Raw genomic sequence first — 23625 nt, 5'->3', positions numbered from 1 at the left:
TATGTCGCATGCTAGTACAGATTCTTGATATGTGAATATGATTACTTGATTATGTTATGATTAGATTTTCCTTGTCTGAATGTTGATGGCTCTATGCTTTGTGGGATTCTGAGTTATGGGAGTTAGCTATTAGGTGAATAGGTTAAGTCACATGTAATCAGGGTTGAATAATCTTAGAGTATTGGATTTGAGCCTATTACGCAGCTCTCGTTGAGTCTAACTGTTGTAGGGATGAGTCCCTTACTCGAAGGATTATCCGAGCCTCGTTACATGTGATGGTATTTTGGTGATGGCTAATTGGTGTCACGAGGAGACCTTCAGCAGATGAGGATTGGTTTGGGTTGGAGATTTCCTTAGGGTAAGCCTAGGATGATTGTAGTGCTGGGAGCAGTAGTAGTAGTAAGAGAGAACTGGTGTAGTCGAAGCACTTTTTGAGGAAAGTACGGATAGATGTGGAAGGTAATATGGGCCCGTACTACTGAAAGCAGAGGATCTGTACTCAATTCAAGAAGGACCGAGATAAAACTGAGAAACTTGTAGTGTGTGTATGTGTGATGCCACAATAGTGATGTGTATTTTGATAGTTATTGTGATATGTTTGCAGCATGGTAACATTGCGTGAGAGACCAGTGGGCGGATCAGGCGTCGGAGAGGGATCAGGCTCAGGTTCAGGGACCAAGCAGCTTGAGGAGCAGATGAGAGAGTTTGTATCATCTGAGATCACGCGCAGTATCTTGGACCAGACTCCTATGATTTTTGGCACGGTCAACGAGCGTATACTAGAGATTTTGGACGAGAGGCTGGGAGCCTTTCGCGCAGAGATGATGGCTTTGATGGGAGTGCGTGCCTTAACATTCCGGGAGTTCAGAGCATGTGGAGCTCCAGATTATCATTGGGCTAGGGACCCCATTGCTAGCAGTAGATGGCTGGCCGATGTTGCCAAGGCTTTTCGTACGAGCCGGTGTCCCGAGGGGGATAAGGTCCGACTTGCCTCCTGTCTACTGAAGGACAGAGCACAAGATTGGTGGGAGGAGGTTAGACATGCCATTGGTGATGATGCCACGTTGGACACAATGACATGGAGTGATTTCTTGGCCAGGTTCAGGGCTGAGTTTGCACCAATTATTGAGGTGCAGCAGTTGGCACGGGAGTTCCAGGATCTTCAACAGACGACTGAGACTGTGGTGGAGATCACCGCCAAGTTCAGAGAGAGGGCTCTTCTTGTTCCACAGTATGTCACAGATGAGGAGATGAAGAAGGCCCGATATCATGAGATGTTGAGGAGTGACATCAGGGAGTTTGTGAGAAGGTCCAGTTGCAAGACGCTGGAGGACATGATTGCTCGGGCCAGAGAAAGCGAGATCGATCTGGAGTAGATCAGGAAGAGGAACTCGGATGAGATTCAGGTAGCCACAGGTTCGGGAAAAAGGCCCAAGAGGTCAAATTCGAGATCATGGGATTATCAGAGATGCAGCCGATGCGGGAAGTGTTGCAGGACGCACGAGGGTGTGTGTATGAGTGGTATTGGTGGGGATTCTGGTTGCTTTAAGTGCCGCCTGACTGGTCATTTTAGCAGAGATTTTATTGTTGCCATCACTCAGGGATCAAACCTGATATGTTTTCATTGCAGTTAGCAGGGCCACAAGAAGGCCCACTGTCCGAGTCTGGTTCCGACAGGACGGGTGATAGCACTTTCCCCTGTGACTTTGAGGATCACTGACGGCCATCAGGGCCAAGCAGAGGCGCCTACGGTAGGAGGCAGGGCCTTTCAGTTGTCTACCATGGTGACGCGAGCAGCACCGAGCGTTGCAGGTGCGTATCTTTTATTTACCTGTTAACTTTTATTCATGATTATATTGTTATGGTTCTGCATCAGTAAGGATAATGATATTTCGAAATTTTGTGGTATGCTTGTGATTGAGTTATATGCCATCTGCATACCTTGGATTTTAGAATGATAATTGAGGACGCCCCCTGTAGACCATGTTACTTCGAATGTAGTAACTGTAGCATGTATGCATGAGACTCGGTAGTGTCTCTCTAGTTTCGGGAAGGTGTCGTTTGGGGATAGATCGGTTAGATCCCTAGCTGTGGTAAGCGTGGGGTGTTCAGCAGATCAGTCAGTGGATGATAGGAAGGATTGGGAATCCTTTTCAAGCACTGTGTCGTAAGGTATTAGTAGGATCAAAGTGGGGGAGAACCCTTCAAGTATTCAGACGGTAGCATGCTACACTTAGAAGGATTAGTGACCTCCGAGAAGGAAGCGAAAGCAGTTCGATGGGTTGAGTGGGTTCAGGAGTTGGGAATTTTGGAAAACTTCCCAACGTCGGGTTCATGTATTTGGGGATTAGTAAACGATTGGTTTGGGGAAACCAAGCTAAAGATTTTCTCGACAGGATGCGAGTATAGCAAGGATGTAAGACTACAAGGTTGTTGTAGTATTTGATGACTAAGGGCTGGTTTTGGAAATCAAGTTGGAGGAATGCTAGCAGGACTCGGGTGAGTCAGGATTCCCTCGGAATAGTAGTCAGTGGTAGAGACAACATGGAGAGTGTATTAGGATTGCAGGATAGCCACAACTTTCCCTAGCAGCGAGTCAGTGAGGGAAGTGATGTAAGACTGCAGGTAAGCCGTAGCATTCATTAGCAGTTTAGTTAGCGGAGTATGGGCGGAGTCCCGTATCTCCTAGTTAGCAAGGTAGGGATCAGGAAAAGTTAAGTCGTTGACGTTTAGTATGGAGTTGGCCTGCATAGCCCTAGATAGGTGAGACCTTCGGAGAGACCACTCCAGGATACAGTTGGGAGAGACCTGTAGGCGAGGCTCGTATGTTAGTAGCAGTATGGGTGAGACTTCAGAGCAGGATTGCTCAGTAGTATGGTTTGGGTGAGACCCGTGGGCGAGGCCCGTGAGATTATAGCAGTGCAGGTAGGACCGGGTAGGGACCTTAGTGTCAAGATAGGGGATCGAGGATCCCACGACTTGTAGCCCCAGAGTGGAAGAGTAGATGGAGCAGTTTAGATAGCCGAAGTATCCTCGAAAGTCGTTGGGAGCGACTAAGAGATTGTGTTGGGTGTAGTAACCGGTGGGAGTCTGGTAACCCAGTTAACGGCTGATTAGCTGGGACCAGGGTGGTCTCGGTTTATCCGGAAGGTGGATAAACAGATAGCATGGTTCTCAGTCAGAGGGAGTAATGATAAGAGGAGAGTGGTGCGAGATAGCTAGTTGACCAAGGAGTGCTACACCTATTACAGCAGGGTTAAATAGTCTTAGAGGGAAGGGTTTGGCCCTGTTGCGCAGCTCTTGTATGGGTCTAACCGTTACAGGGATGAATCTTTTACTCAAAGGATATCTGATCCATTTGCTGGGTTGGGTGCTCAACACTAAGTTGTAGTAGCAAGAAGTATTCGGTGTGTATCTGTAGTAGTGACCAGCACTAGGAGTGGCTGGAGTAATGGATACTGTGAAGGATATGTCCTTCACAGTGGTAGAGGAGGTGGTTAGTGGTGGAACGTTGCCTTGGGAAGGCCAGTAAACACGCAAGGAAAAAGGAGGTGAACCCCTAGGATGTCCAACATAAGTACTCGGGGAGTACCGGTAGGATTGTCAGTTGAGTAAGTTGTGTTCTCAGGATTAACGGGATCAGAGTGCACTTAAGGATTGTTATTTGCAAGGACTAGTGTTATTCTGAATGACCGTGCAGAAGGTCAATGGAAGTGGTCAGCAGGAGTTAGATTCATCAGGCAAGAAGGTTGAAAGAGATTGTAGGACAGTTGGTCATAGCGGACTTCAAGGACGAAGTCTAGTTTAAGTGGGGGAGAGTTGTAACACCCAGAATCGGAAAGACCAAGAAATGGAAAGGAAACCCCAAGTCAAAAGGGGTTTAACTCGTTGAGTCTAGGGAAGAACTCGACGAGTCGGAGCAGGATCCGTGTGTAAGATTAAGTGGCCGACTTGATGAGTCGGCATGTGGACTTGGCGTGTCAGGTCTGAGTTAGGAAACCCTAATTCCGGGACTTGGTACCCTATTTAAGCATGTTATTCACTTCCCTAGGGCTCATTTGTGGCCCCTATTATCCAGAACCCAAAACCCTAGCCACCCAACTCCATTGTTGAGCTAGTTCTAGCCTTGAGAGTGAATTGAAGCTTGGAGAAGGAAGAAGGGCCTTAGTGGTGCAAGAAGAACCTATAAATCTAGAGTTGGGGTAGCGTTTGACCACTTAGAGGTAAAAAGCTTATACCTTGACTGTGAATCATGTAGATCTCCTTTCTAGCATAGATTTTGTCACATTTGGACCGTTTCCAAGGTCAATCCGAACATTGAGCCATTAAGGACGAAAGGGACTTAAGATCTAAGCTTTAGAAGCTCTGAGGGGGCAGCTTTACCCAGCCATGGCTTCATTTCATGACCTAGGCCTTCTTTGAAGCTTGGATTAAGTGTTCTATTGCATGCACGTAAAGTTAGCAACTTTACGTGCAATGCTAGCATTAGAAATCCATATCTATGGGTTGAAGGTGTTGGAATGGACTGTAATCGACAGAGTAGAGATGTCATAAGGTGGACTCGGTGAGTCATTTCATGGACTCGGCGAGTCTGGTCGCAAACCCAAACCCTTCTGTATATGATTCGGATCAGTGAGTGGAGTTAGTAAAGGTTTCAACCAGACTGGGTCCGTATTGGTTATGAAGATCACAATACTTGACGAGTTCGAAGAGGAACTCGGCGAGTCCAAGGCAATCTTCTTAGTTATGAAGATGAACTCGATGAGTTGCTCATACAACTCGATGAGTCATGGCCTAGATATTCATGCAATGATAATGAACTCGACGAGTTCAAGGATGAGCTCGACGAGTCGGTTGAAGATAGTCTTGAAGTGTTAGATGAAGGAGAACTCGTCGAGTTCTCGCTAGACTTGATGAGTGGAGACGGGGTTGTTTTGAGATTTGAGGAGCATGTACACGGCGAGTTGGCAGAACAACTCGACGAGTTGAGTCAACCGAAAGGTTGACTTTGACCAGGACTTTGACCTTGAGAAGGACTTTGACCAGAGTTGACTTAGTTGACTTCTGCAGGAGAACTAGGCCAAGTGTTGCTATTATTTGGTATTGGTAGCTCGGGGAGCTAGAAGAGCAGTAGTTCGGAGAGTTGTTGGATTGCAACTAGAGGGTTATCAACAGTTTCAACAGTACGAGGTGAGTTTTCCCTTTTGTGTGGATGGGTCTACGGCCATAATGCCGGCCCATGTAGTTATGAGCTGGAAGACCCGGGGGTTAGCCTAGGCACTATATGCTCGTATGATATTCAGGATCAAGGTCCAATGTTAGCGAGTGGGTGCCTCCGGAATGGTTTACATGATAGTTTATACTTGTTGTCTGTGTGATACATGTATGTGCCTGGTAGGGAGGTGAGGGTGGGCGAGGTTCTGTATCTCACCAATAGTAGAGTGTGGATAGTGTTCCAAATCTCATTAGCAGCAGAGTAATGGCGAGGCCCAAGGTAGGAAGGGAGTGAGTGTGGGTTGGGACCATATTTCACTATCAGTAGGAGCGTGGACGGGGTTCCATGACTCATCGGTAGTAGGGCAGGGGCGGGGCCTAAGATAGGAGAGGCCTTGGAACAAGAATCTAGTAGTATATGTTCAGTTGATGTGTTTTGATATGATTGCATGTTAGTATATGTTAGCGGGTGGGGCCCAAAGACAGGTGGGGCCTAAAAGAAATAGATTTGTACACCGAGCGGGGCTCGAAGCCAGGCGAGGCCTGCTGTAGTGGGCGGGGCCCGAGGTTGTGGGCGAGGCCCAGTATTTGCAGTATGTGATTATGTGCATGGTATATGGTAGGTTGAGGAACTCACTAAGCTTCATGCTTACAATTTTTAGTTTTGGTTTCAGGTACGTCTGGTAGCGGAAGGAAGAGCTCGGGGTGATCGCATGGCACATACCATAGTTAGTCAGCTTGGGATGTTTACTCTGATCATAAGAACATGTTTTGAATTGATACTTCGAATTTATTTTATGACTTATGTTGTGGTTTTATAAATATGGTTTTAGTAATGTTTTTAAAGGAAATTTTTGGTCGTGATTTTTGGGTCGTTACAATGTCAACAAGTGACAACTGGAAATATGGTCCTTAACCCCAAAGAACTTAGGTGCACCACATGCCTTGAACTCTTGGAATATAGGAGTTCGAGTCCCAAACTGACCCGCAACAATCTCGGCTTGAAAAGACCTGAGCTGCTCCTCCATAATCTCCATAATCCCCTCCTTGGCAGTACCAAAGATCACCGGGGTAGCATCAAGGATGCCATGAGTAACCTCAACCCCAAGAAGCTCACGCAGACTCTCATCAATTAGCTCTACACCAGAGCGTGAACCTGATCTTGATCCTGATCCCAGACCAGAACCTCCTCATGCAATCATCATCATCCTCAACTGAAAAAAAAATTACAACAAAAAGAGCAATTGATAAGGAGGTTAAAAGGGATTCCTCCTCACCGGACTCCTTAGAGCTTCCAAGTTTGTCCTTGTTTCGGGTCCATGTCTTGTGCTTTCAGTAGTACGTGCCCAATACTACCTTCCACACCTACATGTACCTTCCCTAAGGGCATACCTGATACCTCTAATTCACCCAACCACAGATAAACATGACTCACAGAACACAACACAAACTCAAATCCTAGATGATTCTAGGATTTCTCAATCCTCACTGATCCATAACCTAAATCAATCATCACAGGTTGCCACATGCATGCAAGTTATACACGAATATAATCAGATAGACTGTCAAATAAAGCTTCTACCCTAAGACCACAACCAAACAAGGAACACGAAATAAGGCAGAATCCATCATTCTAGGGCTATGCAATCCTAGACATATACAACTTTGAAAGCATACACTTAGCAAATGCCAAGTCAACATCAATTTCAAGAATATATTTCTTGCATGGCTAATACATTGGGAACACTTACTTGAGCTCGACCGATTTCGCGCATCGCACTCTCCTCCTTACTTAAGAAAACCGGTTTCAGAAAAAATTAAACTGTTGTCTCTTTTGAAAAAGGTTTACCATTTCCTTAGTTTGAGTTCTGGCACACCCGTGAGTGTGCCTGAATCCCTCAAACCAAGGCTCTGATACCAACTTGCAACAGCCAAAAATTTTAGATAAAAGTTTTCGTTTAATATTTTGAAATTCCAATCATGTTCTATTTTCTAAAATTATATTACATCAAATCATATCCAAAAGATATGAGTATCCAAAAAAATAAATGTGGAAATACTGGAGAGTGAATGTTGTGCCATCAAGTTGAGTCATTCCCCTTAGAACTAGAAATACCTAAAACATCCAACAAACTATAAGCAAACGCTTAGTGAGTTCCCAAAATATACAAAACATATAACCACATAATACCATGTAACACACACACACACACACACATATATATACACACATAGAGAGAGAGAAGGAGAGAGGGAGAGGGAGAGAGAAAGATAGAGAGAGAGAGAGAGAGAATTACAATGGGCTCCCTCCATGGTCTTCACCTGGAATGCCATGGGCTCTCCCCATGGTCTTTAGCTTGAATGTCGTGAGCTCCCCCCATGGTCTTCACATAATTCATTACATGCTTACTAACAAAAACCATTGCATATCAACTATTAAGACCACATATCAAGTAAGGGGCCGACAATGGTGCATTCGACCCATTGGTATAATGAGAAGACTCACCTCAGTTTATTGAAAACAATAGCTGCTCGACTTCCAATCCAAAATCTCACACTTTATAAATATACAAATAGCCCTAATTAGGATTATGACATAATCTAGCCAAAGGCCCAAAATTCTAAGTCTAAATCCCTCCATTATGGCCCAAAAGTCTTTCCTTCACTAATGGGCCTAACATCTAAGTCCAAACTAAAATGGGCCATAAGGCCCAAAAGAAGTTTCCTTATAATGGCCCAACCAAACTTGGCCCATTTACACTAATGGGTCTAAGGCCCAAAAGGCGCAACTCATGACCTTAGAGGCCCACAATGGAAATCGGCCCACCTAAATTAACCAGGCCACAGCCAACGATGCAGCCCTAAGCTACGAAAATCCACATGTGAAGCCCACACTGAAGGCCCAAAATACTGAAAGCCTCTGCTGAGTACGCGGGGCGTACTCAGCTTGTACACTAAGCATACACTCTTAAGGGCCTATACGATGCGCGTACGAACTTCTACGCCCAACACACTCCTTTGATTTGCGAAATATGCCATTAAGCTCTTATTTGGTTCATACGCTTGCTCCAATACTCTGATTTGATCTCTTTGAAGTGGGTAATCACATAAAGTTGCCAACTTTACATGCATGCATGGCTTAATGAAGCCCAAAAGAACTTAATACATCACTTAATACTTTCATGGAGGTCACAAACACCAAATAGTTTGCACTTTAAGCTAGAATAGGCCACTAAACGCCTAGATCTACAACTTTAGCATCACAAATGATCTTGACACATCAAGACTTTCAAAAAAGGGACCAAAGACGAAGGAACTGAGGAAGAAGAGGGTTATGTTAGTGAAGGTGCAGTGGCAACATCGTAAGGGTTCGGAGTAGACATGGGAACCCGAGGAGGAAATGAAGGAGCACTACCAAAAGTTGTTCTCATACATAGCAGACTTCGAGGACGAAGTCTAAGACAAGTGGGGGAGAATTGTAATGCCTGGTTCTTGGTACATGATTGAATTAATTATTTATTTCTTTATGCTTCCTAGAAGGGCTACTCGACGAGTTCGTTGCCCTAACTCGTCGAGTAGAAGGCAATATATGCGCGTGTTTTTATTGGGCTACTCGACGAGTCAGGAGCCTGACTCGAAGAGTATGACATGCTGGATGAAACCCTAATCTTTAGGGTTTGCTCCCTATTTAAGCCTCATATCTGGCCTCCACCCCAGCCCCCATCACCTCCAAACCCTGATATCAAAACCCTAATCCACCTTGAGTGATTTTGAGCTATTCCTTGCCATTTTGAGTGTTATTTGTGCTTTGTGAAGCATGTTGAAAAAGAAGAAAGTAGCAGGCTCAAATGGGAAAGAAGATGATCCAGGAACTACACTCCATTAACTACATTTTCTGGTAATCAAGCCTCTAACTTGATCCTTCTCTTATTAGATCTGTTTGTTTTCATTTTTGAGAAGTTTTGGTCAAAGAACCATAGCCCTTGGGATTGGGACGTCCCAAGTGGTTCATATCTCAGATCTAGAGGTCATGAGGGATTCCATGGCACAAAGGTGCAAACTTTATGACCATGGAAGCTCCATCCAAGCTTGTAAGCAAGAACATGGTCTTTTTTAGCCCTAAAAGACCATGCATGAAAGGAAAGTCTGGGACTTTAGGTGTCCAACAGTTGATATCAGCCCAGATCTAGTATATTGTGCTTTGGTTTATGAAGATATGGCTTATAGATCAAGATTTATGGAAAAAAGTAATTAGGATTTGGGTTAAATCCATTAAGAGGGACTATGGATGGGTAAAGTTGGAAACTTTACCCTTAAGAGTGCATCTCCAGTAAGTAGAAGAAGTTCAGAGCATAGATCTGGAAGGTAGGAGCTTAATCCATTAAGATGGCACAATCAGACAAGGGAACTCGGCAAGTCTAGGGAAGGACTCGACGAGTTGAAGCGGGCAGTCCCGATTATTATGACAGAAAGAACTCAACAAGTTGACTCAGTTGACCACGAGTTTAAGCATTACAGATACTCACTGAGTTAGGAGATAACTCGATGAGTTGGGTTGACTGGGAGTTGACTTTAACTTTGACTTTGACTGGAGAGTTGACTATGACCAAGGGTAAAATGGTCATTTTACCCTGAGAAGGTGTTAAAGATTTTGACTAAGTATTATTGTGATTTTGATAGCCGAAGTGACGTTGGAGCAGCTACCGGATATTCCTCACCGCGAGCTTTCACAGACAGCTTTGCGATGTGAGTTTTCCTCCAGTAGGAACGGATCGAAGGCAACAATGCCGACCCGTTTATATATTTATAGTATGTCGGACCTCGGTCCGATGTTGGGGTTAACCCGATGCAGTTTATATGTTTCCGGACATCAGTATGATGTCGGGGTGGTTCCGAGAAGTAGTTATGTATGCCTGATGTCTATGCGATTCATGCATGTTATGCGTTATATGTTCCGGACGTCGGTTCGATGCTGGGGTAAGCCTGATGTATGTTACTTTATATGTTATATGTTATATGTTCCGGGCTTCGGTCCGATGTCGGGGCAAGCCCGATGTATGTTATGTGTTTATGATATATACATTATGCAGTGTGTATGTCGGGGTAAGCCCGATGTCGGGCGGGGCTCGATACCAGACACGGTATGATGCCCGGCGAGGGGTGTGCAAAAAAACCGCAAAACCGAGCCGAACCGGCCAATCCGAAACCGAAAAAACCGAAACCGAAAAAAACCATAACCGAAAAAACCGGATATCAACGGGTCGGTTTTTGGTTTTCATATTTAGGTATCCGCGGATACCCGAACCGAACCGTTTTGATTATATATATATATATATATATATATATATATATATATATATATATATATATATATATATATATATATATATATATATATATATATATAGAGTAAAAAAAATATTATTTCATTAGTAATGTTTTGATTGATCTACCAGTTCAATAACCTAAATAAAAATCTATATCGACAACTCCAATTTTGTAATTCTAAATTCATTTAATTTTCTTGTTATTTTTATTATTGTATTTATTATATAAATTATAAGATCTGATATTTAGACTTCATTATGTTTTTTTTAACTCTTTGACTTACTAATTTTAAGAAAAATATAACTGAAATGTAGTTTGTAATTTCAATTTAATCTAATTTTTTATACTTTACCGGGTACCCGTGAACCGAACCGTGGTTACCCGCTTTTATACGGTTCGGTTCGGTTCGGTTTTTTTGTTAATATTGTTCCGTTTCTGTTAGTGTGCATCAGGTACCCGCCCCACGGTTACGGTTCACAATATTATTACTATCTGAACCGAACCGTTCCGTGAAGTGAACACCCCTATGCCGGGGTGAGCCTGATGCCTGATATGAGTCCGATGTCGGGTTCGTCCCGATGCAGCTGGGAGTAGTCCCAAAGTTATGTTATTTGTTATATGCTATGTGGATGGTGTGTGTATTTTGGGATAACTCACAAGCTTCGTGATTACAGTTTTCAGTTTTGGTTTCAGGTACTTCAGCTAGCAAAGGGAAGTGATCGGGATGATGGCATGGCACACACCACAATCTTTTTAGCCTGGGAGATCACTCTGATATTTGTTTTGAGATTTTGAGTCATTGACAGATGATATTATATTTTGAGACACATGTTTTATGATTTTCTATTATGGTGATGATTTTTTTTATTATAATAATGATTGAAAAACGAAATTTTTGGACCATCTTTTTAGGATGTTAATGCTAGTTGAAGATGTATTCATAAACGAACTCAACCTTGCATTTCCATCCCAATGAGATCAACATGAGCAACTATGCAATATATATACTCCAACTATATATAAATAACTAAATATAATTTCAGTTGTATGACTGAGGGGGCCCTTCTAGACGAATATAATCATACATGACTCCTCTAAAAGGACCCAAGCCTCTTGCTTGTGTTAAATACAATGCGTTCCTGCCTACTCGAAGTTGAGAAGACAAAACATTGATACTATACAGCCAATATAGCCCATGAATCCCATGTCGTGCAATCGCATTATCCTTCCCAATAAGCCCTGTTGTAAAGAAAGGCAAGACCCCTCTTGGGTCATTGATCCGAACCTGAAAAACAACAAAAACGAAAGATTAAGTATGAGTAATTTATGTCCAATATGGTTCAGGAAATACATAACTACGTACTTGCAATTCTGAAACTGTAGCTGATGCTAATGCTAGTTGAATTGTATAGTTCCCAGTAGATCCAACATCTTCAAGATCAAAGAAAATGGTCCAAGTAGTCGGAAGGTATGTCTTATTTCCCACGTTTCTAGTTACATGAGCAAAAAACCAATCTGTTTGATATTCGTTAACACCAACCCTGTAGACCAAATCCCGATAAGGGTAGAGCTCCGTGTAACGTTCCCATAAGCCATATTGCCTAAACCTGAAGTAAATCAAGTTCAATCCACATTAGGGTTTTCTGATTTGAAAATGAAATTAAAGTAGATCAAGAGAAAAGAGCTAACGATTCTGTTCTTTGGTTCGCATATAAGTTGTTCATAAGGGTTGGGTTTGGTTCAGGCACGTAGAACTCAGCTGCTGTTCGATCTGGGACACCGATTTCCCAGATTGTAGGACCATTTCTTGGTGGTTCGTATACAAGGATACCCATTCTGATTCTACTTCCTGCGCATAGTTGAAAACCCTAATCTTGTTAATCTTTCTTTAAATAGAATTGTGAAGAATGAAGCTAGACTGAATAGGGAAACAACCTTCCAAGACATTGACGACTGAGTTGTACATGTAATCCCCGATATACCCAGGAACCCAAGCATACAAGTTATAGGAACCAGGGCGGACATTTTTGATTTCGAAGTAACCTTCACTGTCAGTTTGAGTCCAAAACTGATAACCCTATTTATGAAAAGGAGAAACAAGATTAAGCTCAAGAAATGGTTAAAAGTTTTTTTCACGATGATTGATTTTATACTTTACATATAATTCGACTATAATGAAAGAATTTTGTCTTACCCAATATGAAAGAATCATGTGCATATATATATACAAATAGAATAGTTACAATATTGGTCCATGAGCACTAGATGTTTTCAAATTTAAAAAGTGTTTTTGTATAAATTTAATCATTGTTTTAGGTTTTATAACATTTTTTGTCCATATTCAAGTAAAATTACTATATTTTTGGGACAAAAAAAGTGAAAAACAGCCATACCCAGATATAAAAATTAGTCATTAACTAGGAACAAAGGCCGAAATTGCACGAGAAAAACTTCTATGGGTAAAAGATATATCTATGGGTAAAAGATATATATGATAAAACTATATATTTTCTACTTATTCTAATAATATAAAACGTAATTGAACTTTTGTTTAAAATGGCAACAATATATGTTGCGTAAGTAAACTAAATTTGTAGAGGTTATAAAAAGAAGATCTCTGTCACTAAGATTACAAATATAAAATTGGGTTACGCAAGTTTTCAAATAATTCTATGATAAAGTGAACAAAAACACCTTTATCTTTAAAAAATGTAACAAACTATACCCGATTCTATATTTCTATCACATACCAAAAACTACATTAACAATTATGATGAGTTGTGAGCAAACACTACCTTGTTTTCTTGTTGCCATGATCCTAGAGTACCAGGTGGAGCCAAGCCAATGTAGGCAAAGCTAGCACGAGCCAACTCTACATCACGGACGAATAGTCTTCCAGTTACTAGACCACGTTGCTGGGCACGAAGAAAGTCCAAAGAGTTTGGGAATTCATATGGCCAACTCTCGGTTTGTATGAGCATCTAATATAATTAATGCATACAAATTTATGATATTAAATAGCTAGTTAATTAATAATCGAATAATTACCTTTGCAAAGGTATAATCATAAAAGGAATTAACAAGATTCTTACCTCTTCTTTAGCATCAGACCAAAGCGAAAGAGGGTTATCTTCCGTTGTTACCGAGTTGAGATATATAAACACGGGTCCAAAAACCTTTTTCCATGGCTCACCCTCTCGAAATTTCATTCCTAAATCAATCCCGGCATAATGTGTGCTAAAAAACATCTACAATAAGATATAACATGAACTTAGAACGCCAAATAACGCAAAAAATAAAAAAAGTTAAATAAAAATAAAATGAGGATATATATCAAATACTATTGAAGCTTCTAATTAACTCTTTTCTATAACATTTTTATTAAGACAACACCAAACAATTAAATTAAGAACATGATGCTTCTTTATGGAGTATATGAGGTAAAAAAATTGGGTACTTACCGATAGAGTAACGGGCCCCGCATGAGATGTGAGATCTTGCTTGACCGGGCCAGCTGTACGGAACTCATTACTTGGAGTGATCATCCAAAACCCAACAGGCGGGTCGGAACACATCCAACCGTGAACCCGGTTGTCTTTATTTTCAGTTGAGTATTGGTATTTGTCGTCCACCTGTATTTTTTTTGTTTAGAATATTGAACCCATAATTATTATTTGTCTTAATTTATTTGATAATATATTAAAAAAATAATAATGGGAAAGCTACCTCTCCCTTGAGAAGAGAATTGGAAGGATGGGTCAAAAGTACAGCTTCAGGGTAGTCTAGAGGTTCACCCCTCTTTCGATCTTCAGAAGTAGGCATAACCCTTTGCCTTTCATCCGAAACAGCCATATATCGAAACCTTTTTTAGTCCAACAATTCAATAAATCAAATAAGTGGTTATTTTGAAACGTTTTATATTCTAAGATTTGAATAATAATAATAGAGCGGAATTGAATCATTTGTTCTTACAATCTTTCTTGAAGCTTGAACACGATCCGACCTTGGTAGACATCGACATCGGGCCATCCTTTTGGACGATCGAAAATCCCATAAGAGTAGAAGCCGCTTGTTCCTCGTAGGATAATAAACCTAAAAACATAAAAAATTTCAATCAAGGAGGTGTTTGGCTAAGCTTTTGAAAGGGTAAAAGTCCTTTTAGAAAAAGTTGCAGAAAGTCAGGATTCTCTAACTTTTCCAAAAAGTTCATTTTTCCTTATATAAAAAATAGCTTTTATAAGATGACCAAACATCTTTTGCTTTTTTTTTCCTAAAAGCTAAAAGATGTTTTAAAAGATAAAACAAACACCCCCAAAATCCAAAAAAAACTAATGTTAAATCAAGTGTTTGCTAGATAAATTGCAAGAAAGAGCACTATATGTATTTTTTTCTATAAGATGTACAATTTTATTATCCATGATAGCAAAGTAGTTACATGATTATAGAAATATGTAATATTAGTTATGAATGTACTTATATTTCTTTATGCATAGTAGCAATATATATACTTTCGATTTCTTGATACTTAGGATGTTTTTGAGACCCCCAAAAAAATAAATAAATAAATAAATAAACCTTAGTGATTGAAAAAGTAGACGATAAAAACTGATAGTTAGAATATGTAAAATGATTTAAAAAGGGATTTAGAAATTTGAATTATTAAGAATTAATATATTTTGAAGAATTTTAAAAAATCAGTAAGTTCAATGAACCGTTGGTCTAAATAACTTTTTTTAAATAGTAACCTTATAAACTATTCTATGGTTTTGTAAAACATAGCAACCTAAAAAAATTTGAAAAATAAAGTAACTTATAAATTAGTGGTATATATATATATATATATATATATATATATATATATATATATATATATATATATATATATATATAATTTGAAAAATAAAGTAACTTATAAATTAGTGGTATATATATATATATATATATATATATATATATATATATATATATATATATATATATATATATATATATATATATATATATATATATATATATATAAAGAAAAGTACGTTGCTATTATTGATAAAATAAACATTCTGAAGTTGGTAGCGAATAGTGAAACGTGCAACACACCTTTTGTCAATATTCAAGGAAACATGGCTGTTTTTCCGAGAAAACATCCAATGTCGTTTGAATGATAGTTCCACTTGATTCTCGTTGTTCACTACAACATCTAACTCATCGCCTGCAAGTCTACAAAACATTCGTACCAATGAAAAAAAACACAATCAGCATGACTCCAAATATTATTCATCAACAATCTTTTGGCTTTCTTGTCATTTGGTAGAAAAACTACAAAAACTATATACATACCATTTGTAAGAATCATGCAAATTGTATGTTAAAACATCAATCTTGTACAAAAAAATAATACAATATATAACAACGAATATTTTTACAAATGAGATAGATAACAAAAGGATTGTGACACAACTTACTTGTCCAAATTATCCTTCGAATCAAATGGATCACTCCAATTCACATCCCAATATCTGTAATATTAGACAAAATTACACAACTATATTCAATAAATTTTTGTAATTTGAGTTATTGCAGTAGATTTTTTCATACCCTCGATCATTGATTCCATTGTGATCATTTAAGATATTGTCAATTCCATTATAGTTTATACTGGTGACTGTGCCTTCAGGACTCAAAATGCTGATGCTAAAAATGCCATTGTCAACTACCACCTAAAACCATCATAAATTTTTATATATAATTAGTAGTTTATATATGAACAATTTTTGTAATGTTTCGAATAAAACAATTTTTCTGCATACACAACAATGTATGTGTTACAGAATTTTACAATATAATATTTTAAAATATAATTTTTTGATTGTAAAGTAAAATATTGTTGTGTACAAATCGGATCTCATATTATGATAATATAAAGAAAAGTATAAATATATAAACAATTATAAATAACAATAGTTATGTAAAATGTTTACTTGATCATCGTTGATATGCAATTGCACCGGAGGATATAATACCGAACCTTCTGAATTGCTCCTTAAACCCTTTCTGCAAATATACAATACCATAAAAGACGTGAAGTAAACACTAATTTATTTTCAAGTAACTACTTATCTTTTTGCATATGTTAAAAAACAAACACTTACAAAAATAACACGACCAATGATAATATAATTTTTTGTGTGTTGGTGAAGAACAAGGTGAGTGGAAACATCACGGGGAGATTACACAAGTATATATAGAATTTTGACTTTTTGTGACAACATAACACAGGTTTTGTTTTGCTTTTGTCAATTCTCTAGAAACAAGTAAAATATTTTTGGCATGTAAATGGAAGACCCTCAAGCTTTAACTCAAAACTATGAGAACCCCCCTTATAATATATTAGTTTATTTGGTTCAACAAATCATTTTATGTATATAGAATTTAATTTTTTAATAATTTATTGATAAATTTTCATTAATTCCATATAAAAACATACTTTTTACAAGAAAAATAAATATATTAAAAAACAGTGGCAAAAAGATAGAATAATACTAAATTTTCAACAACAAAGAGGAAAATCATTGCTCTAAAGAAATTAATATTATGTTTGTCTGTCACTAGCTTTTTGATTAATTTTTTTATATTTTAATACATGACAAACCAGTAAATAGGTTATGACTAGTCTATAATATAAGCTAAAAATTTAAAATAGAATTAAAAATGAATTAATGAAAATTCAATATTGCTATATAAATACTAGAATATTAAAATAAGATTACATGAATATGCATTGAATACTACTTTATATTTTTAGTACATTCGATTTTCTTGTAAAAAAATATAAAAAATAATTTGCATGTTTATATAAATTGAAAAAAATCTACCCTAATAAATAAAAATGATTTTGTCACATGTCTTTCTCTCATTCAATTTACCATATGTCATTTTGTCATAATTTAGAGATATATTTATTTTCCACTTGTCATTTATTTCATTTTCCATTTCTAATATATTATTAATTAGTTTCCATAAATTAAACCTACCATAATGATATTAATTTCAAATTTTAAATTTTAAATTTCAATTTGAATTTCAAATAAATTTACAGTTTAAACCTTTGTGTTTAACATTTTGTTATAATTAAACTGTTTAGTATACGAGTCTGATAACTAAACAATAATTTTAATTTATTTATTTTTTGCATGTTTTTTTTTCTCATAACTTTTTTTTTATTTCAAATTTCAAATTCAAATAAACTTCTCATTTAATCGTTTGTATTTAACATTTTGTTTTAATAACCCGTATAATATACGGGTTTCACAACTAGTTAAGTAATAAATTCATAAAATAAAAGTATATATATGAATGGATATCCTACCCCTCATTTACCTTATTTATATGGGATTCAATTAATATTGTTCTTGTATAATACAATATGACATCAGATTCAACAAAAATAAAAAAATAAAAAATAAAAAATAATGATCAATCAAATATTAAAAATAGGCTTTTATGAAAAAAAGAATTTAAAGAAAACTAGTGGAGTAGTGGACCATAATAAAATTCAAATTTATTATCTAACTAAAACCAATAGATTAAAAAAATTAAGTAAATTAACTTTTAGCATCTTTATAAAAAAAATTGAAATAAGGGGGGCTTTATATTAAATATGTTAAAGAAGAAGGGCATGACATTAAAATAAAAGAAAAGTGGTCCACGTAAACTTAAGGAAGAACACACCGCAGGAGATGATTAAAGAACGGACAAAAGAAAGATCACAAGATTGTGTTGAGACATGTGAAAAGGTTACATTGAGAATACTCACGAAATGACATGCTCACAGTAAAATTATTCTCAGTAATTATTACATCATTCTTTCTCATAAAATAAAATTTTCATGTTTAAAGGTATTGATTAGTAAGTACTAACAAGTTATGTTATGGGTTACTTGCATCATTCAATTATTAGAAAATATTTTATTAATATAATTATATGTAAATGTTTATTGAAACATTGTTTAACGCATGTTAAACATGTTTCTTACTATTTGAATGTTAAACATTGTTTAATATATATATATATATATATATATATATATATATATATATATATATATATATATATATATATATATATATATATATATATATATATATATAACAGCTTATATATTAAAACATTTTATGAAAATGTTTTCTACATTATCATGCACAAATAGTTATATTATCAACTCAATAGTATTAGTGGAAAAAATAGGAAAAATTCGACCGACCAGAGGAAGTGCTGTATGTTAATAAGGATATTTAAAAAGTGGTTGCCTATTAAAAGAATATATATATATATATATATATATATATATATATATATATATATATATATATATATATATATATATATATATATATAAAAAACAGCTTATATATTAAAACATTTTATGAAAATGTTTCTACATTATCATGCACAAATAGTTATATTATCAACTCAATAGTATTAGTGGAAAAAATAGGAAAAATTCGACCGACCACAGGAAGTGCTGTATGCTAATAAGGATATCTAAAAAAGTGGTTAAGTTGCCTATTAAAAGAATAAAATAATTTCAATTGGAAAAAAAATTATTCCTTCCACCACCACAATACAATCATCGAGTGTCTACATATATATAAACCCGTTAAGTTATTTATTCACTAATATTTATTTGGTTTTTAGCAACAATTTGAATTTACTTATAAACTACTTTTTAATTTCATCAATGTCGACGACAAAATTTGAATCTTCAACCTCAACCTCAAGAAGGAGAAAACACCTGATAACGACGCACTAGAACCATTTTGGTCTTCTTTTATGACAAAAAGATGTTAACACTCTTATGATGTAATAATAACAAAAAAAATTTTGGTCTATTAAATACATTTAAAAAATAAATAACTTTAAAAGAAAAATAAATATTATTGATATTTATTTGAAATATATATATATATATATATATATATATATATATATATATATATATATATATATATATATATGAGTTAGGTTATTTTGTTTTCACTATCTATTATATGTATGTATGACCAATCATTTTAGTTATTTTAAAAAAAGTAATTAATACATATTAAATGTTGAAAATATAATGATTATTAAATATATCTTTAGCATTTAATATGCATTAATTACTTTTTTAAAATAACTAAAATTATTGGTTTAGAATTAATCATATATATAATGAAAACATTTGAATCTAACTTATTTATATATATATATATATATATATATATATATATATATATATATATATATATATATATATATATATTTTAAAATAAATTAGATTTCCTGTTAAAAAAACATCGGAATAGTTAAGATTCATAGAACTTGGAAAATAAATGTGTACACCGATAAAGAATTTAGTAGAAAATGGTATATATAAACAAGTCATTTACCACCAAACACAGGCACTTCTTTTAAGCTATAAGTTAATTAAATTTTGTTCTTTATATAATTCAAAATTTTTGGCTTTCTTATCGTAACTAGTGTCTATTTTAAAGCAGTAACTATGTGTTTAAAACTTATTGTTAACAAAATGTATATATTTTAACCATTTCAGTGTTCTCATACCAAATCATACCAAAAAGACTCATATGTATTTAATACTTATGAGATGAATTACTTCGTTAGTAGTTGTAAATATGTCAATTTAATGACTTGTAGTATAAGTCATAAAGTCAAAATAATAGGTCAACAAATCCAACAAATTAAAAAGCAATAAAAAGTCAAAAGAAATCTGTGCGGGTATGAGTACAAAGGAAGAAAACTCCAAAACATAGATGTATATGATTGTCTTTGTTTAAGTAGTTTTTTTTTTTTTTGAGTATCTTTTAATTAATAAAAAGATATCGAGTTTTTTTTGTTTGGTAAATTAAATTCTTATAACTATCAAAACGGGTTAAATTCAACAATATATACTTATCATATAAAAATTAAAACTATGAGTATCGATCATTTAATAAAGAAGACGGTAAAAGGAATCCAAAGCATTAATTGAAGGAAATAAAATCAAACAAAGATGATACACACGTCAAAATAACAATCTGTACTTGAAACCATAATTTGTAAAAATTTATTGATTTAATTAATTCGATTATATATCCCGATTTCCTTCCTTTTAAATATGTTTGCCTTCTCGAGAAAAAAGGAGGTTAATTTATAATTTTTTTAATAAATTCATGAATTATGAGTGCTCAATTTTTAAAGTTACCCATGTAAAAAAGATTGCCATTTACAAAGGAAACAAAATCCAAGAGAAAATAAAATATTTAAAATATATGACACATAAATAATAAGAGAAGAATATATATATATATATATATATATATATATATATATATATATATATATATATATATATATATATATATATATATATATATATATAGAAACTAATATCTTTCATTTATTTTATTGCATGCATTAGAAATCGCAATTTCTTAGCTTCCGGTAAGCCCTGAGATCAAAATTCATGGAATTTGAGGAATCGGCTCTCGTTGCCTTTTTTTTCGATCAATAACAAAACACAGGATAAAAACAACGGAATAAAAACAAAAACAAAAACAAAAAAGATCGATGGTGCTCTTATTGTTGTTGTGAATTCAAGAAAGAGAAAGAAAGAAACTAACTTTGTAGAGACTGAGCGTTTGCAGTCAGCAGTATAGATGAAGAACTCAAGAACAGCAAAAACTAATATTCTTGTTGCTAACAACATTTCCTTCTTCTTTCCCATTTAAAACCTGCAACCTCTCCCACTATACAGTGTTGGATTCAATAAATGAATACAATATTTATAAAACAACAATAAAGAAAATGTAGAATGACTAGATGATATATATGTATATAGTTAATGACAACAATAACCTTGATTAGTGAATAGGAAAGAGGATTATTGTCTTAATGTCGTTTCAGCTTCTTCTGTAGCAGTTGCAAAAGAACACAAAACCTGTTTGCGAATCTAGCGAGAGAGCAGACCAAAGCGTATTCTGTGGGTGGGAAGGGTGGGTGGGTGAAAGGAGAGACAGTAAATACCAAGCGTTACAAATAAACTTGGTATGATTATAATCCCAATAACACTTTATTCCCTCAAAGGGTTTTGTATATTTATAATGAAATGTATTATGGTGAGTTTAGGTAGGTTTTTATTTATTAGGTATGCTGCCTTTACAAAAAACCAATTTTCAAGGTTGACTGAGGACTAAAAAATGGAAAATGTTTTGGTAAAAGCGCAATTGAAGGTTTAATTTTTTGGATGAGACTATCTATTCGATACGAAAATATTGGAGTAAATTACATTCTATATTGTTGGACTTTATATTATTAGTATTCAACATTCTTTTTCTTATTCAGACCGTTTCTTTGTGTTCGGATGTCTTAAAAAAAATGTAGAGATTGTGTGATAGTTATAAAAAATATAATGACTTGTAAACTGATAAGAATAAGTTTATTTTATAACATCATTTTTTTTGTGGCCTCATATGTCACATTATTTCTACACCACATCATTCACATCAACATTAAAATATTTTTCATGTCATTATTTTTTTTCGAGTTTTTTTTTTTCTAAGTAATTATAAAAATAAGAAAAATTTTGAATTATTAAAATTAATGAAAATTTAATGTATTGAATACATCATCCTTAATAAATGACGGTTTTTTTGCCACATGTCAATCTTTCATGAGTTTTGACATTCGTCATTTTGTGGTATTTTTTAAATAAATATTATCCACTTGTCAATTTTTGGTTTGTTTCAATTTTTAAAATTAAAGTCATATACTATACATGTAAAGTATTAAATATCATATATATATATATATATATATATATATATATATATATATATATGATATTAAATTGCAATAAATACGTTTATTCATTTCTTATTTTAAAGTTGTATATTAAAAATATTTTCTATTTACACTTTAATTTAATGTTTAAATTTTTTTTAAATCAACCCGTGTAATACACGTGTCGCACACCTAGTTATATATATATAAACATTTTTTAATAAATACCTTACATATATATTACTTTACATATTACATGTGGAACTTTAAATTAATAAAATGAAAAATATAATAAAACGACAAGTAAAAAATAGAAAATTCAAAAAATTTAGAATTAAAATGACATGTGTCCAAATGAATGAGAATAGGACATGTAACAAAAAATTCTTTATTTATAAAATATAGAGAAAGAAAAAGAATGGTATGAATAAAAATGAGGAGAATGTTATGTATTTATAGGTAAAAAAATATTATAAAAAAACCATTGGAGCCAAAGGTCGAGAGACCATTTGAAGTTTTATGTCGTTGAGCAATGTTTGGGGGATAACTTGTCGTGCCATAATGCCAATGGGGGCGATGTTTTCTGGCCTTAACAAAGTTAAGGAGGTGCCAGCCAGCTCCTCCACAAGATCATAGAACCATACCGACTAGTCTTATGAAGTTTCCAAAATACATTCATTTTTGTAAAATATAGCATCTTTTGGATGCTAATGATAAATGTCAGGTATCACTTGAAAGGAAGATAGGAATACAAGTTAAATTTTCTATATTAGATGGAATCATGATCTTTAATTATATTGATTCTGATACATTATATAATACAAACCCTGTTGAAAGAATGAATAATTTTTTTATAACATTGGTAGAAATAGATAGTTAAAAGAGAATGATTTTTTTTAACCAGATGAATTTGAAGCATAATCTCGAATGTATTTTCTTGATTTCTAATCATTTTTATCGATCTTTATAGTTTTAATGTTGGTAGAGTAAAAGTATATATCATAATACATTATCGTTTAATAGTAAATTTTAGATATATTATTATTTAGAAATTGAATAATGTCTTTAATGATTAATCAAATATTTCAAAGCCTATAATTTAGTTATCGACAAGTATTTACATATATTTTTCATCTTCATATTTGTTTAGATTTTAATATATTACCTATCAGATATTTACTCTAACATGACATCCAATTATATTAAACATAAATATCTTTAAAACTAAATAGTTATTGATTTTATTAAGTTCTTAACCGAAACAAA

At 34.8% G+C, this 23625-nt stretch overlaps 1 protein-coding gene across 3 annotated transcripts; it reads right to left on the bottom strand.

Moving 5' to 3' along the window:
* Positions 1-11483: 11483 nt before the first annotated feature.
* On the bottom strand, positions 11484-21572 carry LOC111910736 (probable rhamnogalacturonate lyase B). 3 transcript variants are annotated; one of them, XM_023906561.3, is made up of 15 exons: positions 21436-21572; positions 21201-21326; positions 16518-16590; positions 16135-16256; positions 16002-16055; positions 15637-15756; positions 14515-14634; positions 14269-14404; positions 14004-14174; positions 13635-13790; positions 13338-13523; positions 12478-12619; positions 12232-12391; positions 11906-12149; positions 11484-11827 (listed from the first exon to the last, which is right to left on the bottom strand). In XM_023906561.3, the coding sequence occupies exons 2-15, from the start codon at positions 21302-21304 to the stop codon at positions 11582-11584; spliced, it is 2034 nt and encodes a 677-aa protein (XP_023762329.1). In that variant the 5' UTR covers positions 21305-21326; positions 21436-21572; the 3' UTR covers positions 11484-11581. The 3 variants fall into 3 exon arrangements, with proteins under 3 accessions (XP_023762329.1, XP_023762330.1, XP_042757335.1); XM_023906562.3 differs by having other exon boundaries at positions 21201-21311; XM_042901401.1 differs by lacking the exons at positions 21201-21326; positions 21436-21572 and adding an exon at positions 16689-16771.
* Between the last annotated feature and the right edge of the window lie 2053 nt (positions 21573-23625).

This window comes from Lactuca sativa, chromosome 4 (assembly GCF_002870075.4).
Source record: "Lactuca sativa cultivar Salinas chromosome 4, Lsat_Salinas_v11, whole genome shotgun sequence".
Taxonomy (NCBI): Eukaryota; Viridiplantae; Streptophyta; class Magnoliopsida; order Asterales; family Asteraceae; genus Lactuca; species Lactuca sativa.
This window is presented reverse-complemented; position numbering and strand designations above follow the sequence as displayed.

Bases quoted from the DNA above. Each gene is read 5' to 3' on its own strand.
- LOC111910736 (XM_023906561.3), bottom strand. From the start codon at position 21,304: ATGGGAAAGAAGAAGGAAATGTTGTTAGCAACAAGAATATTAGTTTTT. The intron at 15,757-16,001 runs GTAAGTTGTGTC...AATGTTTTGTAG, and splicing joins TCGAAGGATAATTTGGACAA to ACTTGCAGGCGATGAGTTAG. The intron at 12,620-13,337 runs GTAGTGTTTGCT...TTTCATAAATAG, and splicing joins CATGGCAACAAGAAAACAAG to GGTTATCAGTTTTGGACTCA.